Source organism: Dermochelys coriacea, chromosome 1 (genome assembly GCF_009764565.3).
Source record: "Dermochelys coriacea isolate rDerCor1 chromosome 1, rDerCor1.pri.v4, whole genome shotgun sequence".
In the NCBI taxonomy this organism is placed as follows: domain Eukaryota; kingdom Metazoa; phylum Chordata; order Testudines; family Dermochelyidae; genus Dermochelys; species Dermochelys coriacea.
Window position 1 is genome coordinate 32736392 of NC_050068.2, and position 22241 is coordinate 32758632.

At 36.4% G+C, this 22241-nt stretch overlaps 1 protein-coding gene across 3 annotated transcripts in view; it reads left to right on the plus strand.

Annotated features, from left to right (window-relative positions):
- The window catches only part of DYNC2H1 (dynein cytoplasmic 2 heavy chain 1), a 402215-nt gene that overhangs the window by 29498 nt on the left and 350476 nt on the right, over positions 1-22241 (plus strand). For 2 of the 3 annotated variants that reach the window (XM_038380308.2, XM_038380318.2), the window contains exons 16-34: positions 4268-4407; positions 4494-4722; positions 5422-5549; positions 6555-6670; positions 8930-9057; positions 10615-10764; positions 11717-11922; positions 12554-12709; positions 12801-12915; positions 13365-13535; positions 13714-14096; positions 15741-15873; positions 15959-16076; positions 16493-16605; positions 16707-16826; positions 19145-19295; positions 20150-20352; positions 21061-21243; positions 21475-21657. In XM_038380308.2, the coding sequence (XP_038236236.1) occupies positions 4268-4407; positions 4494-4722; positions 5422-5549; positions 6555-6670; positions 8930-9057; positions 10615-10764; positions 11717-11922; positions 12554-12709; positions 12801-12915; positions 13365-13535; positions 13714-14096; positions 15741-15873; positions 15959-16076; positions 16493-16605; positions 16707-16826; positions 19145-19295; positions 20150-20352; positions 21061-21243; positions 21475-21657 (3126 nt within the window). Of the gene's footprint in view, positions 1-123; positions 3492-4267; positions 4408-4493; positions 4723-5421; positions 5550-6554; positions 6671-8929; positions 9058-10614; positions 10765-11716; positions 11923-12553; positions 12710-12800; positions 12916-13364; positions 13536-13713; positions 14097-15740; positions 15874-15958; positions 16077-16492; positions 16606-16706; positions 16827-19144; positions 19296-20149; positions 20353-21060; positions 21244-21474; positions 21658-22241 lie in introns of those variants that run through there. The other variant, XM_043504200.1, reaches the window with a different exon arrangement.

A 22241-nucleotide genomic window follows, 5' to 3' on the forward strand; every position in this document is an offset into this window, starting at 1 on the left:
TCCAGTAATTAAAGCATTAGATTAGGACTTTGGAGACCTGGGTTCGAGTCACTGATCCTCCACAGGTTTCCTGTGTGACTTTGGGCAAGTCACTTAACTTTTCTGCGTCTCAGTTCCCCATCTGTAAAAATATGAATAATAGGAGCATTCTACCTCACAGGGATTTTTTGAGCATAAATACATTAAAGATTGTGAAGCACTCAGATATGATAATGGGAGCCATATATGCCTAAGATATATAGATGTTCAAAATGGGTCCTGGTTTACTGAGTAAAGCCTTGAGTGGTACTGGATTTCAGTATTATTTTTTTGACAATTTTTTCTTGATGTAGTTAACTTTAAGGATGTTTGAGAAAACATTAGAGAAATTAGTAGCTGAGAATGCAGAGAGGTTTCAAGCCTCACCATCAAATCCAGCATAGCAGTCTACTGGTTGCTACCAACACCAAGTGTATTCAAAAGGAGACTATTGCCATATCAGAAAGAAAAATCCGGAGCAGAAGCTCCCCAGGAAGACCAAATTAAGTTTTCTTCCAAAACCAACAAAATCCTCATAATTAGAGGAAATGAGTGTTCATGCAGGAAAAGTTTGCAATTGCTGCACAGTATTTTTCCATTTGATATACTGTCTGCACCCAGACACTTTGGCTAGTGGTAGTAACAACAAGGCTCAGGCAAAAGTCATAAATATATACCTGTTCCTGAACAACAGCCCAATCAGCGCCGTGTCCAGAGAAACAGACCCACACATAACATGCTAGCTGCTGGAAAGGATTCATACCCACCAGTTCTTCGAAATCAACAAGAGCCTTTTCAACACAAAGCAAAAAATTGCTCATCTAGGGGTCAAAATAGACATGTCTCAGTCTGTAATTTTACCACTATGGTAAAGATTCTCTCAGATCAAAAACTTCATTGCATCAGTCATTTTCTGGCAGTTGTCATGCATAGCTAGTTATCTCCAGCAGCCAGGATAGTTGGTGCCATGCATTTGTTTCATTCCCTGAATGGGATTTCTGAAAATGTGCCTTTGGAAATTCCTTCTGAAGATACGGAATAACTCACTAGATGCAATGCAGAATTAGGCATCATTCCTTTATCACATCCAAATGCCCCTTTCTGGGCAGGTAAGTACAGACAATGTGCTGAAAGCCAACCCAGTTGTTACTCTAGACCCTTTCTTACTTGCAGTGGGCAGGGGAAGCATACCTGCAGGATAGGTAGCATACTGGAAGACAAGATGACCAAGGGGTTATGGTCCCTCTCTCTCAAAAAAGAAGAACATCTACTCCCTTAACCTCACACTTCGAGATGCTAAAAATCTGTAAGGTGCACAGAGTACACATCCTTTTAATTTACTTTGACAGTTCTAAAACATAGAAATGGCCTTACCGGAGCAAACCAGCAGTACATTGAGTCCAATATTGTTTGTGAGAGAGACCAATACCAGTTGCATCAAAGGAAGATGCAAGGAACTCTATATGGGCAGTTATAGAATAACTTGCCCCCAAGAAAAGTTTTGTTCTTCTATCTGTTAGTTAGAAATTGGCTTATGCTCTGAACTTGAATGTTTATTTGGCTTCCAAAACCAGGGAGTAATAGAGGGCAAAGCTTCTCTCAGAGTCAATGGAAATAATGTTGTGGGCAGAGAAGAATATTATCATCATCATCATCATCGTCATTGTCTTGGCAAATCTCACAGAGACATACCGTCCTTGCAGATTGAGTACCACCTGGATCGATCTCTAGCTAGGTTCTTGAGATGGTCTGACTGGATATTCAGTTTATGTCCATCATAGGTATTCTCATCATGCCACTGAAGCTTTTGGCAACGACACGATTGCTTTGTAGTGGCAGTGTAGTGGCTTTCCTTTGTAACCATGTTTAGTAATTCATTGGTCTTCCATCCTAATAATCTGCTTCCTGTCAAGACAGTTCAAATAAAAGATACATAAATGAGGAAAAAGAGAGAGCTGGAGTCCTTCTAGTCCACTAACATAGAATGCATATGTTTTTGCATTTGATAGAGAACCAAGGAACATCCATTGCATCAGCACAAAGACCAGACATATTGAAGCAATAGTTAACAGTTAACAGTCTGGGTATTAAAAGAGAAGAATAATTTGGAAGGAATTCTCTGTTAATCTCATTGATATATTTTGGTATCGAGACTGAACTCATGGAGGAAATTTCATTTATTGATCTGGTCAGGTTTCATTTCTGGTGTGAAGGGATGCAAAAAACTCTCAGAGGAAAGGACGGTTTCTTGTTTGTAAATGGGACCCTGGCCCAATGGGTCCCTGGCCTGTAGATGTTACCATAATACTAACAAATAATTAAAAGAATCAGAAAGTTCTGGTGATCTCAGCTGCACTAGAGTCCCTTCAGGATATTTTGTGGGGGTCCTAAAACCAAACATCATAACAGGATAACAGTTTGACAGGCATATCAGACTCCCCAACTGAGTATCACATGTCAAAATTAATCAGAGTGATAGATTAGACAAGCCTATGGCAGCCTTTTTAGTTGCCATTACCTCCAAAAGACAGGTTTTGAAATTAGTTCAATTATCTTTTCAAGAGCCAAACTGCTGTTGTCATGAGAAAATGTCTTACTGCTCCAGAAACCTTTCTGCCCAAGGTAAATTCTTCTTTCCACAGTCCTTGGGAAATAGTTCTATCATAATTTGTTCCAAACCTGGCACTCTCTTGGAAAGGTTGTGGCAGAAATGGGAATTCCTAGAGCTCTAAAGCATACAGAGTATACACACCAATTTCCCCTGTTCATCTTATTCCATCCAAAATGGCAGGGTCTTAGGGACTCTATTCAGGCAAGATGTTAAAATCCTGTACCAGCTGACATGCTATGCATTTGGGAAACCATTCATGGAGAGAATTGGGGTTCCTTTTACAAGATACTTAATTGCATTGTGAGAAGAAATAGTCTGAGCCTCATCCAAGGAAGATTTGCAAAGTGGCTTTCCATTCCTCTGCAGAACCATCCTTTAGTAGAAAGATGCTGCAAATAATTCCTTAAATTACAAAGCTCTTGCATCAGGTGGAGGGAACTTCCATTTCTGCTTATTATTCTATTGTAATAATAATTACAATTCTGCTTTGTCCTCTCCTTCCACTTCTGTGAATTACTGTTCACTACTTCCCATTTATTATATATGAGGAGAGTAGCTATGCAGCAGAATGAGAAATTTCTTATCTGATAATGTTCTTTCTGTTAACAGTTCTCCTCATTCACCCCACCCTGGTAGTCTAGTAAATGACCAGAATGCAATTTGTAATATGTTAACTTTTTCTCTAAAGAGGGACTTAAACATAATTGCCTCCTTAAGGTTACCTTATACAGTTTTAAATTGGTTTCTTAATTGATGGAGTATTTCTAGAGCTTTGGAAGAACTCCTCTGGGGGCCTTAGTTCAAAGGCGGGGCTCAGACCTGGAGACTTCAGGAACAACTTTAGATTGTCTGAATTCCACAGGTGAGAGGAATAATCCATTTTTGATGAATGAGGAGAGAAACTGTTAACAGAAGAAGAATGATCAGTTAAGAAATTTATCGTTCCTTTTGTCCTTTGAAAATTTGCTGCAGTCGTGTGATTGGTTTACAAAGTAACTTTTTACTGACTTTGAAGTGCTTGTTATAGCTGAAGACTTCCTCACAGTGCAATACAACAGATTCCAGTAAAATTCTCTTTAATCACTCCTGCTAATGTGCTTTCTTCCTCCTGTAGAAACTGTCTTCAGTGACTAATGTCCTTGCTTTGAGAGACATCATCTAAAATCTATTTATTAAGTAATACTAATTTTTCAAATCACACAGGATTTTCAATAACAGGTATCTGAAGATAGGCTTCTAAATCATAGGAACATAGATATTTTCACACTGGATCAGACCCATGGCTCATCTAGTCCAGTATCCTATTTCCAACTGTGGCCTGTACCAGATACTTCAGAGGAAGGTGCAGGCACTCCACAGTAGACAGATGTGGGATAATGTGCTTCCATAAAGACCTCATCCTAACATGTAATAGAGTTTGTCTTAAGCCCTGAAGCATGAGATATTTTTATCCCTAACAAAACTCTTTGTTTGCATTAAGTGTTATAACACTTTTTCTTATTATCCATATAAACATCTTGTCCCTCTTTGAATCTTACTAAGTTCCTGGGCTCAATGACATCTTGTGGCACTAGTTCCACAGTCTAATTATGCACTGAGGAAAGATATATAAATTAAATAAATGTTATTACATTTTAGGGTTTCCTTCCTCGTGATATGAAAGCATGGAGACAACACTGGAATCATCAACTCTATAAAGCTCTGGAGCATCAATATCAAATGGGTTTGGAGGCACTCAATGAGAATCTACCAGAAATAAATATTGATTTAACTTATAAGTAAGATATTTTTTCCTATTGTTAAAATATTGTAGCTGGAAATTGACTAAAATATTAATTTTTATATGGTTTGTTTCTCTTTCTAGACAAGGAAGATTACAATTCAAACCTCCTTTTGAAGAAGTACGAGCTAGATACTACAGAGAAATGAAGAGGTTCATCTCCCTTCCAAATCAGTTTAGAGGAGTGAGTGAAACAGAAGAGGAGTCCATCTTCACTATTATGACTGAAAGAAATGCAAGTGGATTTCTGACTACTTTCAATAAAGCAGAGGATTTGTTCAGAAGACTAGCAGAAGTTTCAAACCAATTTAAGGTTTGTACAGTGTTTTGATTAAGACTTATCGTTTTAGACCTAATTACAATTATTTTAGGGATGAATCATTTTAGAAGAAGTGGAACATTGATTTTTGTTAGTCTCTGTCATAGGTGCTTTAACTAGGGGCGCTGAGGGTGCTGCAGCATCCCCTGGCTTGAAGTAGTTTCCATTATATACAGGGTTTACAGCATCATTCAATGGCTCTCAGCACTCCCACTATACAAATTGTTCCAGCACCCCGGTCTCTGTACATTCTGGTCCTGATTTAGCAAAGCACTTCACATGTGCTTAATTTTAAGCATATGAGTAAGTCCATCCCTAGTCAACAGAACCCTTAAGCACATGCCTACCTTGAAATATATTTGTAGTTCCCATTGAAATCTTAATATTGTAAGAGACTGTCACTCCTTGTTCAAGGTTTGTTTTACAGTATCATTAAAAAGTGTGGCCATGTCGTACCTTTCTATGCCTTCTGATTTGAGCACTGACTAATGGAAAGTATCTTTGTGTGAAGAAGAGAACCTCCAGTTGTTATGGTTAAAATGATTGAGTGGAAAAGGTGCAAAATATTTTAACAAATGATAGATTAAGAACATAAAAATAGATTACTCTTTTTATTAATATTAATGTCAAGTAATGTTTCACAATCTTAACATCTTACTTATTTTCCTCATAATCAAATACAATGTTGAAAAGGAATGGATTATAATTGGACAAGTAGATATGGAAACTCTGGTGGAAAAACATCTTTCTGGTGAACAAGACTGGGAAAAAAACTTTAAAGCGTTAAAAGGGAAAGGGAAAGAAGTAGAACGCCTTCCAAGGTACAGTTTATCTAAACATTTTTATGTGTGAACAATGGACTCTTTCACTGGCCAATCACTGTAGTGGAAATAGTGTAATAGAAATATATGTTCTATATGAAAAAAATTAGGCAGAATTTCAGCACTGTTTTTTAACGTCTGTGTACCTTTTATAATTTTTTTAACTCCTTGTTCTTCAGCTTAGTGTTACAGAATTTTATGACTTTGAGTCCAATCCAACTCCCACTGAAATCAATTGAAAGACTCCCATTGACTTCATGGGAATTGAGTCAGGCCCTTATAGATGAAGGCCTGATCAAACACATACATCAGGCATAGCGCTTGCAGCTCTTAACAGTTGAATTCATGAAGTACTATTCCAGTTAATAAGTACTTGGGGCCTTTAGGGCCTGATGTTGAAAACACTTATGCTCATGAGTAATACATATGCCTGAATATTTGTAGGATTGGGCCCTGAGGCCTTGATCCCATATTGAGATATGCCAGTGTGGACCCTTGTACCTGTGAATTCCCATCCACATGGATGTCAGTGCGCTGCAAGAGTGCAGAAGTCTGGGTGAGCAGATACTCTTGCAGGATCAAGATCTAAAGCCCCAAACCTGCCAGTACTTAAGAATGAAATTTACTTTATTCATGTGTAGTAGCCCCTTTGACTTTAGTGATACTATTCATGTGTAAAGTTAAGTACATGTATAAGTATTTGCAGGGTTAGGGTCTTAGCTTATAATTGCTTCCAGTAAAATTGTATATACAGTTATTGTAGTATTTGAACGTAATTACATATACACACATTAAGACACATTTATTTATGCACTTCTATATGAACAGTTTTCTTAGTAAAATATTAAGTTGTAAAACTATGAAAATATTGAAGATAATGTATAAAGTATTGAAATGACAGTTTTTGAAGTTTATTATATAATAAGTATCATGATGAGCATATTACCTTTAATTTTTTTCTCTTTTTCTTTTATATTTTGGAATTTGTTATATTGAATATTAAAGCACCATCAAGATAGATTGTTTAATTGTTAATTGCAATCCTGTGAAGACTGTGATTGATGATCTTATACAGAAGCTTTTTGATGTTCTTGTCCTATCTTTAAGAAAGTCCATACAAGGTAAATAAGTGGTGGCTCGTTGGTGGTGGGTTTTTTTGTTTTTTTGGTTTTTTTGCTTTTGCTTTTGTTGTGTTTGTTATATATAGTAACCTTTTTATTTTAAAACTATCTTTTATCCTTGGGAATACTGAAGTACCAAAGTTGTTTTGGAGCAAAAGTAGTATGTTTTTAGTTTTCCATTAAGGGCCTGATACAAAATCCTTCAAAGTCAATGTTTATCTTTTCCATTGACTTCTTTGGGCTTTGGATAAGATGTTGTAAACTTAATTTGGCCAAAAGCTATGCCAGAAATAACCACATCTATATGAAATTTCTTGGGTATTACTCTTCTAGAGAAGCTTTCTTGAAAGTTTGAGGGTAGTTGAGGATAGGGAATGGACAGAACTCCTGCTCCATCCTTACAGTGGTACAGGGGAATGGTATAGGCCAGTAGCAAATTACTGCCCACCATGGAGCAAGAGGGATGGGGGGGAACTGTGTCTTGAAGGGATGTCGTTGAGGTACAGTGTCTAATGGTGTTGCTCCTAGATGCTGTGCTGCTTACACATCACCAAATGTATAGTACTGTGCCTTAAGGCACAATCTAGCCCAGAGATTCTCACAACAAATTTTTTGGTGGCCTCAGAGTGCGGCCACCAACTCTTGCTGGTGGCCACACTGACAATTTTTCCTAAAATACCTAATTAGCTTTAGGACAAACAAATAAATATGCACATACACGTGTCCAAATCATTGTAATTTATTTATGTAAGGTTTTTTTTTGTAGACTCAATAATAAAAATATACAATTGTCTCTATTCTTTACTGGACCTGAACAGAATAAAAACACAAATAAGGTGCTTTGCAAGTTCTTGTCTTTTTTGTTGTTTATTTTGCTTTTTTGGTTGCTAGCTAGTAAGTCTCCTTCTGTGAAAAGTGATATTTGTATGTTAACATTACTTTTCACAGCCTCCCAGCTAGCTACTAAGTCTGCTGTGAAAAGGGGTATTAACAAATACAAATATCCCTTTTCACAGCAGATATACTCAGCCATGGCAAGCCCAGGGACAAATTAAGTCCTTGATGGGGAGGTGGATAGGGAGGCAACAGGGCCAGAGGCAATGGGAGCGGGGAGTTGAACCTAGGGGACGGGAGCCTGAAGCCCCGTGCCTGGGGGATGGGGCCCAAAGCCCCAGGGCTGAAGTATGACCCCAGCACCTCTGGGAAGGCAGGGAACTCACTGGCTGTCTGCTCCTCCAATGTTTGTGTCTCCAGAGCGGGCTTGTTAGGAGGGGCCACTGCTTTCCCTCCAATTTCCCCTCCACTGCTAGGAGGCTGTGGCTGAAAGAAAAGGCCCTGGTGGCTGCATGTGGCCATGGTGGCTGCATTTGAGAAGCACTGAACTAGCCCATAAGTCTTTTGGGATTTATAGACTCTGCAATACCGACATTATGAAGTCTGTATTTCAATTGCCAGAGTATCATTGCACGGTTAAGTTGTCCACAGCGACAAGCTGCAGTCTTCCTGTAGTTTTCAGTGACATACACTGGCATAGCTTATTAGCCCTGCTTGGACAGTTTATTTTTTTAAAAATAATAGTAGGCTTAGTTTCCAATTATTCCACCCTGACTCATATTGAGAAGCACTTTACTGTGGGCTAAATTGTATCCTTTAGGCATGGCTACAAGTAAAGGGTGTACATAAACTACACTACCCGAGCAGTAAGCCTCTACTGGCAGCAATTTACATGAGAGCTTATTAATGTTGGCTGTTGTGTGTTGGGAGGCAGCGCCAGGTCTCTGCCCATCTCCCACTCCTTCCTGCTCCCCTGCTCTGGGACCCATAGTCTGGACCCATAGTGTAGGTTCCTGTGCAGAGGTGATTCTTATTCCCCCTTATTGCCCTGTTTATCTATCTATCTATCTATCTATCTATCTATCTATCTATCTATCTATCTATGGTATTTATATGACTTTTATTCCTTTAATATCTGAGTGCCACATAACCTTTTTTTGAAGATCTATGTATCCTCACAACAGCTCTGTGAGGTAGGGAAGTGCTATTGTCCCCACTTTATGATTGGAAAACTGAAGTACAGAGTGAGTAAGTGGAATAGGGAATTAACCTGAGTCTCCATGGTCCCAGGTTAATCCTGTAACAACTGGACCATCTTTCATGTAGTTCAAGTGACTGTCTAGCACACATTTATCTGATTTTAAGACTGATATCATGGATATTTTTGTTTGTAATAAATTTGTTTTCCAATATTTCTTTATATAGCTCATCTACATGATATTTCTTCATTTCTTACGGATGCCACAGAAGCATTAATAGTTAGGCCCCAGACTGTAGATGAAATTGGAGAAGATAATTTAAAGTATGGAAGTTTACAAAAAAAAAAAACAGAGGTAGGATTTTATTTGATCATAGTCAGGAAAATATCTAGGCAAAAAGTATAGTCATGTTTTAGTATGCCTGAGCAAAATACTTTTCAAAGTATTATTAGTAGAGTTTGATACAACAGTTTGTTGTTGTTGTTGCTTTTAATGTTTTTCTTGCTTCTTCCTTGTGTTTTCTGTCAATTATTTGCAAAAAAGAAAAGGAGTACTTGTGGCACCTTAGAGACTAACAAATTTATTTGAGCATAAGCTTTTGTGAGCTACAGCTCACTTCACCGAATGCATCCAATGAAGTGAGCTGTAGCTCACGAAAGCTTATGCTCAAATACATTGGTTAGTCTCTAAGGTGCCACAAGTACTCCTTTTCTTTTTTGTGATTACAAACTAACACGGCTGCTACTCTGAAATCTGTCAATTATTGTATGTCACCACGCCTCACTTACACAGCAAATTCAAACCAGAGTGGTTTCTCAGGACCTTTAGACTATGACGATAACATTTGGCTTCTATTAATATGGGGGAGGGGAAGATCTTAAAATCTTGTGATTAAATGTTAGCTTCATCTTTAAAAATCCCTGCTTCTCTAATATGATGCATATTTAAGTGAGGTACCAATGGGAAGGCCTAGTGGCAGCTGAGTTTTCTTCTGCAGACCACACATATGCAGGGATTGAACTCACCAGGAAGGTACCAAGGTGCTGAGAGTAAGAGAGAGAGCAAACAAAATTGCAGGGCTTTGCTACTTAAAAAAAAATACTTTTTAAAAAAAATGATGGGAGGATCACCTCCCCTTTACATTTGCTACTGCATCTAAGAATGTTGGATGAATTTGATTCTGCTGAAGTGATTGGCAGTGAATTAATTAAAAATAATTATGCATGTATGTGTGTGTGTGTGTATATATATATATATATATATATATATATATATATATATATATATATATTTTTCAAATGAATGTTTAAATTCTGAAGAAATTGTTTTGTGGAGGTGGTGGATATTGGAGGGGATTAAGCCTCCATAATCCACAGAGCAATACAGTCCCTGAGTCTCAGTACCTGTTGTCTTCACTTCATTTTGAAATGAATGCTCACAAAGTATGGCATTTTGGGACATATTCACTAATGTCGTCTTCTTTTACTTCAATTTTTTTGACTTTTGTAGTGTTACTTAATCATCATTTTTGTAGTGATTTTTAACTTGATTGGGTTTTTTTAGTGTATGAAAAAATAATCTCAAACAATCAGATGACTTAATTTTTCTCCTTATTTTCAGAGTATAAATGCATTCTTCTTCTAATATATCAATAGATTTCCCATTTATTCTCAACTTCTCTCCTCCTGCTTGCTGTTTTCATACATATATTAATTGCTCTGTATTGTCTCCCATATTTACCTTTGTCTAGTTTTACTGTGATAAATATTAACGGAATTAAATATAAATATAAAAATATATAAATATTCTCGATTAGTTACCATTGTGTCTTTATTTAAACAAGTTTGAATAAAAATGCCACATTTTATTGAAATTTTTTCATACATGTATAAAATATCTTTTCAACTTTAGATTTTTGTCCAGTTTCAAGAAGCTGAAGATAAAAACAAGCTTTTGCGGACTGTGGCTGGTGGGGGTTTAGACACAATCAGCAACCTGAGAGCTATGTGGGATAAATTTGAATTAATGATGGAAAGTCATCAACTTATGATTAAGGAACAGGTGAGAATGAAGGTTTAGTAATTCACTCAAATGCACTGATCTCATTTTGAATTAGTTAGAAGACACATTTTTTCTCCTGGATTAAGCCCCACACAAAGATATTGCAGTTTAGTATTGGCACCAAGGTTAATGGCATCAATTTGAGCCTGTATAGAAAGAACATCTAAACTACTGGAAAGATTACTAGCATCAGGTGATACTGCTGTAGGCCCTGATTCTAAAATGATCTCTGAGCCCCTACAAAGTACCAGTGAAATCAGCTAGAGTACGGTGCAGGTGCTCTCTCTAGAATCACAACTATGTTAAATATCTCATCTCATGGGTTTCTTTTTATTAACTGAAATGAGAAGAATATAATAGTTTAAAAATGAACATTTGTCATCTTTACCATGTTACTATAAATTTTATTAATATTGTTGCATAATATTTTAAATTTTTCTGAAAATTTATGTTAAATATTATGTCTGCAACCCTTCAGTGGACAACATGCAGGTGAATTGCTGGGGCTCAATGGGGCCAATGCAGCCATAATAATTTTCCTGTGTGCTGCTGATTCCATGATTATCACCTATATTTTGAACCTGTGGATGATTTAAAAAAATATAATTATTGTCTATTTTTTACCACTAAGACCTGTAATAAAAAATGTGGGTATAAGGAAAAACTGCTTTTCAGACCAAGGTAGCTGATAAACTAGTGAGGAACAGATGTAAATATTATATGTAACTACAGTGGATATAAAATTATATAATATAAGATCAGGAAATGCATATCCATACCAGATTCTCTTAAATTTTGAAATATTTTAAGGGAAAGAGTAAAAAAAATAGTACTCCTTTTTGAAAACAAGTTGAAAGGTTGTTGGTTATTTTGATCTTAATTAGGTATAACTTTGTAGATATAAATTACTGAAGGAATACATTTTATTTTTTTAAACTCTTTTGGTTTGTAGATTGAAGTGATGAAAGGAAATGTGATGTCAAGTGTTAATGTGTATCTTCAAGAACTAGAAAAGTTTAAAGCTCGATGGGATCAACTAAAGCCCAACGATGATATCATTGAAACAGGCCATCAGGATATGCTTGAGAAAAGTGCTCAGACCATAAAGGAAAAGAAAATTGAGTTTGATGAACTTGAAGCCACAAAAAAAAAACTGATGTATGTATATTTCTTTGTATATAGCACGTTATTTTATGGATGTTCTGCAGTAAATCATGCAGCTGCAGCGCTTTGCTGGACCAGAATATATTAACTAATTAACTAAAAAGGAACACAAAAGATAATTTAATAAATCCTATTTTAATTATATTTCAATATATAGTTTAATCTTCAGGGATTTACTTCATTGTTTTATATAACTTGACTGTTCTGAACTGACGTTTGTGAAGTGGAAGTTTCTGAAACTCTGTTAGGCTTTGAAACAACTGAATTTATGTACTAAATGGCATGTAATTCTATATAGGATACTACTTACAGAGAAAAACAATTAAAGATAATTCATTTTTTCCTTTAAGTTTTTTGGAGACAAATTAGTACTGTTTTCTTAATACAAAGGAATGAAAAAATATGGAGAAGAAAACTGTGAATGCTAGGGAAGTCCATTGCATATGATAATTGTCTCTTATGCTACATTTTTTTCTGCTTGAGGAATGCAATATCATGTATTCTGCTGGACAGTGAAGTCAATGGACTTACTCACATGAGTAAAGTTAAGCATTTATGACAGCATGTCCAGGATCATAGCTTCAATATGCAATATTATAACAATGCAATGATCTTTTTTATTCAGCGAGGACTGCCATCATTTTGAATTAGAAGAGCCTGATTTCTCTTTGGCAAAAGCTGTATGTAGAGATATTGAGAACAGTGCAGAAGTATGGGCACTATATGAAGAGTTTCATCAAGGTTTTCAGGAAAAAGCCAAAGAAGACTGGATTACTTTTAGGTCTGATTTTGTTTTTAAACTTTTATGCATAATTACTGGTTATTGCAGTACTGTGTTATTGTGCTCTTTTTAAAATTTGATTTTTGTACAGGAGTAAGACTTACCTGTTTGAGGAATTCTTATTGAACTGGCATGACAAGCTGAGGAAGATGGAAGAACACACTGTAATGACTGTGAAGTTGCAAAAAGAAGTGGACAAATACAAAGTAAGATCCTCATTATACAAGGGGAAATCAAAGCAAAATGCTTTCTGGTATTACTGGGTAATATGCTTCTCTCTGTATATTTACATGGAAGTCTGTTTGTGTATTATAGTGAGCCTTAAGGAAATTTTGTGTTCAACAAAATATCTCCTGCAACTATTTTTAAACATATCATTCATTTCAAAGTACATTTGAGTTACTTCCAGTGAACAGGACAATCATTACAGTTTTTTTCAATGTGTTTGAGACACATTTAGTAATAAAACAACCTTAATGGCATAATACCAGTATATTGAAAATACAAAGCAGATCTCAATTTAAACATATTTATTTTCAATACATAGTGGGAAAAATATATTTTGGTTATGTTTTGACAGTATATGGCAGTAGAACTGAATAGATATAGTTATTGTAAAAACTTGATATATTCCAATTTGCATTATTTTCCATAGATGACACTTCCTGTCCTGAAATATGTTAGAGGAGAACACCTGTCTCCAGATCATTGGCTGGACCTCTTTCGTCTTCTTGATCTCCCTAGAGGCACTAGTCTAGAGAATTTGTTATTTGGAGATCTACTCAAAGTGGCAGATGTAATTGTAGAAAAAGCAGCAGCACTTAAGGTATGAATTACTTCACAAGTAATGCTATTCATTTTTTATACCATATGTTCTATAAGTTTTTATTCCTTTTTGGAAACTGAAGTTGTGTATTTTTCTAGTAAAACTGTTTTCCTCTGCTCATTTATATGTTTTCTATTATATAAGTAGTAATTTTTTTGTGTTTTATATTTTAAAATAGGATTTGAATAGTCGGGCGCAAGGTGAAGTCACAATCAGAGAGGCCTTACGTGAGCTTGAGCTCTGGGGTGTTGGAGCAGTCTTTACATTAACAGATTATGAAGACAGCCAGAGCAGGACTATCAAACTAATTAAAGACTGGAAAGACATAGTTAACCAGGTTGGAGATTATCGCTGTCTTCTTCAGTCCCTAAAGGACTCTCCATATTACAAAGGCTTTGAGGATAAAGTGTCTATCTGGGAAAAAAAACTTGCTGAGCTAGATGAGTACCTGCAGAATTTAAACCAGATTCAAAGGAAGTGGGTGTATTTGGAACCCATTTTTGGTCGTGGAGCTCTACCCAAAGAGCAGGCACGCTTTAACAGAGTTGATGAAGACTTCAGGTCAGTGTTACTAAACGCAACTTTATTTTTGTCAAGGTTCCTTCCCCACTCTGAACTCTAGGCTACAGATGTGGGGACCTGCATGAAAACCCCCTAAGCTTATTTTTACCAGCTTAGGTTAAAACTTCCCCAAGGTACAAACTATTTTCCTTTTTCCCTTGGAATTTATTGCTGCCACCATCAAGCGTCTAACAGATATATAACTGGGAAAGAGCCAGCTTGGAAACATCTTTCCCCCCAATATCTTCCCCAAACCCTACACCCCCTTTCCTGGGGAAGGCTTGATAAAAATCCTCACCAGTTTGCATAGGTGAACACAGATCCAAACCCTTGGATCTTAAGAACAATGAAAAAGCAATCAGGTTCTTAAAAGAAGTATTTTAATAGAAGAAAAAATAAAAGAATCACCTCTGTAAAATCAGGATGGTAAATACCTTACAGGGTAATCAGATTCAAAACATAGAGAATCCCTCTAGGCAAAACCTTAAATTACAAAAAGACACAAAAACAGGAATGTACATTCCATTCAGCACAGCGTATTTTCTCAGCCATTTAAACAAAACGCAGAATCTAATGCATATCTAGCTAGATTACTTACTAAGTTCTAAGACTCCATTCTTTTCTGTTCCCGGCAAAAGCATCACACAGACAGAGAGAGCCTTTGTTTCTCCCCCATCCAGCTTTGAAAATATCTTGTCTCCTCATTGGTCATTTTGGTCAGTGCCAGTGAGGTTATCTTAGCTTCTTAACCCTTTACAGGTGAAAGGGTTTTTCCTCTAGCCAGGAGGGATTTTAAAGGTGTTTACCCTTCCCTTTATATTTTATGATAATTTTGTATCACGTCCTTTGCACAGCTGTAAGCCAAGATTCAAAGTGAATTAATACAAAACAAACAGGATTTACAGGGAGATGAAGGCATGCATAATGATTTCAGCAAAGGTTGCATTGAGGCAATGATATAGAAAGAATTAGTGTTGCAAAAGGGATGATGAGAAGATTTATTGATATGGGATATGTGGGAAGAGAAGAAAGGTTCTGAGTCAAGTATGATGGCCAGGGTTATGAACAATGCAGGCAAATAGAAGGTCTTATTTGAGAAAGGAAATAGAGGAGATGTTGGATTTTGAAAAAAGATTTCTTGACGAAGAGAAGCACTTCTCTTTCCAAAAAAATTACACCTAAGGAATTTGAGATGAAACAACTTTACTTGATCAAGACATGCAGAGAGAATTAACAGGGAGTAGTTTTTAGAGGTGTCCAAAGATACACACAAATGAGTTTCTTTAGTTTAGATGTGGTAGTTGAGCTTAAAAATAGAGCTGAAATGACAGAGATGGAGGCATTTAGAAGAAAAAATGGTCAAAATTTTAACTTAATGGGACTTCTTGGATAGAGGGGTCTTGATGTAAAGGAAGAGTCATGATCAGAAACAGTATGCTAGGTATAGTAGGAGTAGATCTAGGTAATGTTTAACTGGAAGAAATTTGACATAAATGTTGCAATTTTTACATTCAGATATTGCATTCAGATGCTGAATATTTAATATTACTTATCTGTCTCTTGAGTTTTAATCAGATGTTTAAAAGAGAATATTTGAACAAAGTGCAGTGGTAGATTTACAATTAAGGTTATATTTTTTTAAAGATCCATAATGGTAGATCTCAAGAGGGACAATAGAATAACATCACTGAATGCTCGGACAGGAATGAGGAATGCGTTGATTACCATACTTGACCAGCTTCAGAGATGTCAAAAATCCTTGAATGAATTTCTGGAGGTACAACTTCTTATTTTAATATATAATTTTATAAAAAGGCAATACTTTAGTGCTTAAAACAACAATTCTTTTTTTTTTTAAACAGGAAAAGCGTTCAGCATTCCCTAGATTCTATTTCATTGGAGATGATGATTTATTAGAAATCTTGGGACAGTCCACTAATCCTTCAGTAATTCAGTCTCATCTTAAGAAACTTTTTGCTGGTAAACTAAATTAGTATTTTCATAATGCATCAGTCATCATTTGTAAAATGTACTTATTCAGAAATACAGTCATTTGACGCTGAAGAACCTATTCTAGAAATTTTCTTTACTTTCTGTTACCATAACATAGCTTAGAAAAGGAAAATGTTTTTGATATTTCATCATTTATTTGGCAAAAAAAGAAAAAAATATTTCAAAATATCAACTTTTGAGGGACTTTTTATCTTCATCTATTTAATTATAAAAAAAGATTGTATTATATGTACAAAAATAAATGATTTGACTTTTTTGGCTATTTCCTAAGTAACTGCTTTTTCAAGAAACAAGTGTTCAAGAATTCTACGTAAATCATCTAGTTTGTATTTAATCACTTGTTGAGCTTAATTATAGAGATACTGTTATTTTCTGATTAACAGGCATTAATAGTGTCAGCTTTGATGGGGACTTTAAAAACATAATTGCAATGAAATCTTTAGAAGGAGAAGTTGTGCCTTTTAAAAATAAAATTCGTCTGTCAAATGATGTTGAGGTAAGAGAACCAGGTCCACATGTATTACGAGCAATTGTGGTAAATATGTTTGCTATGTGATTTGTGATTTTTTTTTCTCCCCTTTATATTTTATTTGCCAGGTTTGGTTAAATCATTTGGCTTTGGAGATGAAGGACACATTGAAACAATTATTGCTTGACTGTGTTACTGCTGGAAGACGTTCACAAGGTTCAATTGATCCATCACTCTTTCCTTCCCAGGTAGTGGGTGACACAATCTCATCTTGATTTAGTCTCAGCATTGAAATATAATTAACTCAATTTCTGAATGATCCTAAGGACAGGTCTGCTTTGGAAGTATATACAGACTTGAAAAATCAGTTGATTTATGTATGCCTTGATTTTAGGTAGATAGAAATTACTCAGAATGTGCAATGTTATAAGCATCTGTAGAATAGAACTCTTTGCTCACTTGGGAGATTGATTTAGTGCCCATTTAAATCAATGGGAGTCTTTCCACTGATTTCAATTGATGTTGAATCAGGTCCCTGGCTAATCAGTGATGCAGACACTGTTTCCTGCTATTGATTCAAAACAGCATTATTAGAACAGTATTTGAAGTTCATGCATAACTTGGGTAGAAAATGCTAGTGAAAGAGAATGTACTAATGACAGGTTGAAGAAAAATATAATATAAACACTAGCTAACACTATTAATCTGAATTTATATTGCTTGAACCAATCCTGACTTAATAAATATTTGCAAATAATATATACATTTTTTTAAATGTAAAAATTATAGACACAGAGAGTTATTATCAATATGACCCTAAGAATGTATATTCATTCAGACTAACCTTTTCTAATGATTTAGGCTGTGATCCTGCTGACTGATATGTGTGGGCAGATCCTTGTGTCCATGTGAAACCCCGTTGATGTTAATGGGGTTCATGTAGGTGCAGCAAGCTGCCTGTGTTGGCTTTTTAGTTGAAATAAATCTTCCCTTCATCTGGGTAAACCATTGCAATCTTCTGCCTTCTTTCGTCATGTTGAGAGTATGGGAGTGCGGTACTCCATGGTCTGCCCCTCTCCTTATGTCATCAGTGTTTAACTTTTCCTGCTTTACCTGAATCACATAGCTAAAGCAAAGAGTGGAATGTTGTTGAGAAGAGAGTTCCTATTCTGTTTAACTTATGAAAGTGGAACCTGTAGTTCAGCATGTGTTATGTGTGACTCCATTACAGCTCATGTTTCTCAAATGCCGCCACTGTGGCCTCATGCGGCCACCAGGGGCTTTTCTTTCAGCCACAGCCTCCTGGGCTGTGATGGGGTGGGGGTGGGAAAGTAGCACCCCCTCCCTTTTCCTGTTGCTCCTGGATGCACTGCCTTGGTGTTAGTTGCTGTGGCCACCAGCAGGGGTTTGGCCCTGCCTCCCTCTGGAGTCGCCTGGGGCACAGTGCTATAGGAGCAGGCAGCCAGTGAGTTCTCCACCTTCCCAGTGGAGCAGTTGGCTCAGGCTTCGGGCTTCAGCCCTGGGGTAGCAGGGCACCAAGCTCTAGCCACAGGGCTTCAGGCTACAGCCCTCCATTGTCTCCCCCAGCCCCTCATCCCCATCTCCCCTGGCTCCCATTGTCTCCCCTGACCCTCCATCCAGGGCTTAATTTGTTCCCAGGCTTGGCAGGGCGGAGTAAGTCTGCTGTGAAAAGTGATACCTGTATGTTTGTTAATATCACTTTTGACAACAGACTTACTAGCTAGCAATAAATAAATTACAATGATTTGGACGTGTATATATGCATATTTATTTGACTTTCCTAAAGCTAATTAAGTATTTTAGAAAAAAGTGTGAGAGTGGCCGCCAGCAAGAGTTGGTGGCCGCACTCTGAGGCCACCAAAAAATTTGTCCTGAGAACCCCCATGCTTATAGTCGAGGAATACCCAGATTTGGCCAATATGTTGATTCTCTGTTCTTCTGATTATTACTGAGCTCCTCACTCTGGGCACGTGTTTCAGAGGGCATTGAAGTTCGGTGTGAATAAGGGGAGAATATTGTACTGGCAGTGAGTAGCTCTCTTTCACCTCTGGCATATTTTTCGGGAGTGGAATCAAAGGGAGGAAAGGAAGGAAAGAGAGAGACACACAGATTTACAAAGTATTATTGAAATTGGTGAAACAAATCCATATTGCTTCCTACTCATGAACAGTTTTTCAGTACTGTGCAGATCTCCCTTAAGCAACGAGTTTTGCTGAAATGTCACAACTCAGACAATAGGCTGCTATAGTGAATGTACAGTAATCGTAATATAGCACCGAAGGCAGTAGCTATCCTAAATTATTTTGCAGCTGTTTGTTATATTTTAGTAAGTTTTAAATACAATTATATTTGCTCTTGAGGGCACCTTTAGAGTAACTATGGTTTTTTTTAAGGGATAGTGTAGTATTGGCATGATAAAATTTAATACACTAAAAAGATTTATTTAAACAGTAAGCTTTCATGAGAATTTATAAATGAGTTGAAAATCTTTTGTCCTTTTTGGTTACCTATTTCTAAAACTTTACTTTATTCTTTCTATCAATAGATTCTTTCCTTGGCAGAACAAATTCAGTTCACTGAAGATATTGAAACTGCTATCAAAGAGCATAACCTGCAGCAGATAGAGTTAGAACTTATGGCTAAACTGGAACATTATACTAGCATAGATACTAGTATGGAAGGTCCAGGGAGAGTAGGTATGAAAAATGATCGTAAGTGTATAATTCTTTAAAATAAATGTAAGGTGCTAAGCAATCCATTCCGCTGAGCTAGAAATGATATTGAGTGACCTACCAGTAATGGCCAGGTTTGGGATATTTAATATTTCACAGTGAATGTCCTTTCTTTTCCAGGTGTTTATTCTATATTTAACATTATTAGGTAGTTTGAATCTGTTTCCTTTTCAATTTTTATCCATTTCCTTTATCTTGATGTTCTTGTTGTTTAATATATTTACTAATAATTTGTCATTACAAAATCTGGTTCTGTATGATTGTCTTCATCTACTGATCTCTAACGTTATGTTTCACTGGAACTAGCCAGATATTATTGGATAGACATGGTACCATGTCTACACATTCTCTATAAATCCAGGTGTTTTTTCCCCTTAGAATATGTTATTTAATTGGATTTTGGAGTTATTTCTTGACTTAAATATAACATTACAAGCCTATAAAGTACCAATATGATGTGCAGATTGTAATGTGTACTGTCCATCAATACTTATCCTTGTGCATCTGGTCACTGCTGAATTCTAGATTAAAGTGTATTGGCTGTTAAGCTTTTATCTAGTAACTGTATCAACCTCTCATTTGTATGTTGATTGCTTTAGTTTTTTAGCTATTTCAAAAGGAGGCTGGATAGCCATCTGTTTTGGATGGTTTAGACCCAACAAATCCTACATCTTGGTAAGGGGTTAGACTAGATGACCCTTATGGTCCCATCAAACCTTATGATTTTATGATTGTAAACAGCAACATAAACTACTTGAAAGTGGCTAAAGGACAATCTTCTTTATGGTGTTTTTGTGAATAATTGTATTTATTTACAGATTCTGGAATCCTTGAGCTCAAGCTTAAAGCACTGATTCTTGATATTATTCATAACATTGATGTGGTGAAGCAGCTAAATCAAGCCCAGATTAATAGTGTTGATGACTGGGCTTGGAAGAAACAACTCAGATTCTATCTGAAAGACCAAAAATGTTACATTCAAATGGTAGATGCTGAGCTCCAGTATACTTATGAATATCAGGTATGGGTTTTTTTAATTCTATTTTTGTTGGCTTTTAAACGTGTGAGGTGCTCACCTTTCAGTTCCGGGATGCAGCTTTACCTCCACAATTGCTTCCACCTGGCTTCCGTTTTGTCAGTTGCCATTTTACGATGTTGTTTTGCAGAAAATACTGAAAAATGATGTAGTAGTGTTTCTTCAATCTTGAGATGCTTCTTATCTCCAAATACCCATGATACTGAATTCTTGAGTGGATTTATACGGCTTTTATATTAAAGTGCAGAGCATAGTATGATTCTTACTTTCTCATTTATGTCAACGCTAGATAAAATGCCAAATGCGGACAAAATGATAACTTGAAAGAAATTTTGAGATGTATTTATATTGAATAAAATGTTTTATTAACAATATGGAACAAATTATGCTCTTGGGTATATGAGGGCAATGTTTGTTGAAGTCTATGAGAGAGAAAATATAGAGGTGTTTCCCTTGTTTGAGCCTCTCTCCGTGGTTCATAAAGGATTGCATAACACTTCGGCAGTAGTTCTAACAGATTTTATGAATATAAATAAAAAAATTGTATGTCCCCAAGTGTAGTCCTCAAATTTGGGCAGCTAGTAATCTGGAATTTTGTGTTATCTTCGTTATGTCCAAACTGAGTGAAATGCTAACTTATTGACCTTGTTTCTGTGTATTAATCCATGCAATATATCTTTTTTGTTTCTACAGGGTAATTCCCCGAAACTTGTTTATACACCATTGACAGATAAGTGCTACTTAACTCTTACTCAGGCTATGAAGATGGGCCTCGGAGGAAATCCTTATGGCCCAGCTGGAACTGGAAAAACAGAATCAGTAAAGGCTTTGGGTGGACTTCTTGGAAGACAAGTTTTAGTTTTTAATTGTGATGAGGTGAATTAATGTACATATTTATATATTTTAGGAGATGAGTATCTATGCAATATGGATTTAAAGAACAATTTAAAACAAAACTTTTAGTGAAATTTAACAGAGTTTTTCATTTATAATCAAATAGAAATGTTAGGATCTTTGCAATGGCAATAAGAGACCTCATAGCAGAACTAGGAAGAAAATCTTTCTTTCATGGTATTTAACATATAAACAATGTTCTTTTATTTTAAGGGCATTGATGTGAAGTCGATGGGTCGTATTTTTGTTGGTTTGGTGAAGTGTGGTGCCTGGGGATGTTTTGATGAGTTCAATAGACTGGAGGAGGCAGTTTTGTCTGCAGTGTCCATGCAAATTCAGACAATTCAGCATGCTTTGAAGAAGCATAGACCTGTATGTGAACTGCTTGGCAAGGAGGTATAGAACAGCATTTTTTTTTGTTCTTGTTGAAAACTGTTCAGCTATTGTCACTAATATCAAGTGTCTTCTAAAAACCCTGTGAACCCTTGTATTATTAACAAATATACAAGTTTTAGGTCCAATATATAAATCCCACATACATAAAGAAGATCTTTGCCCAAAATTTCTAATATTATTTTATAGAGAGACAAGGAGGGTAATATCTTTTATTGGACCAATTTCCGTTGGTGAGTGAGACAAGCTTTTGAGCTACACAGAGCTTTTCAGGTCTGGGAAAGGTACTTAGAGTTTCACAGCTAAATATAACATTGAACAGATAGGTTAACATAAGTAGTTAACACATATTCTAAGCCAGGGTTTCTCAGCCCGTGTGTCTGGGTTGCCTGAATGTTTCAAAGGGTTGTGTGGCAGCTCCTATGGTTCCTGTCTGACAAGGCTAGGTGGGCTTGCCTCCCTGCTCCAAGCACTGCAACCTCTGGGGTCCCAGCCCCACTCAGGTTTGGCCCAGCCCTCATGATGATGGAAGTCCAGGTAGGCCAAATTTGTGTGAATGGCATTGCAATTGCATGAGCTGGGTCACA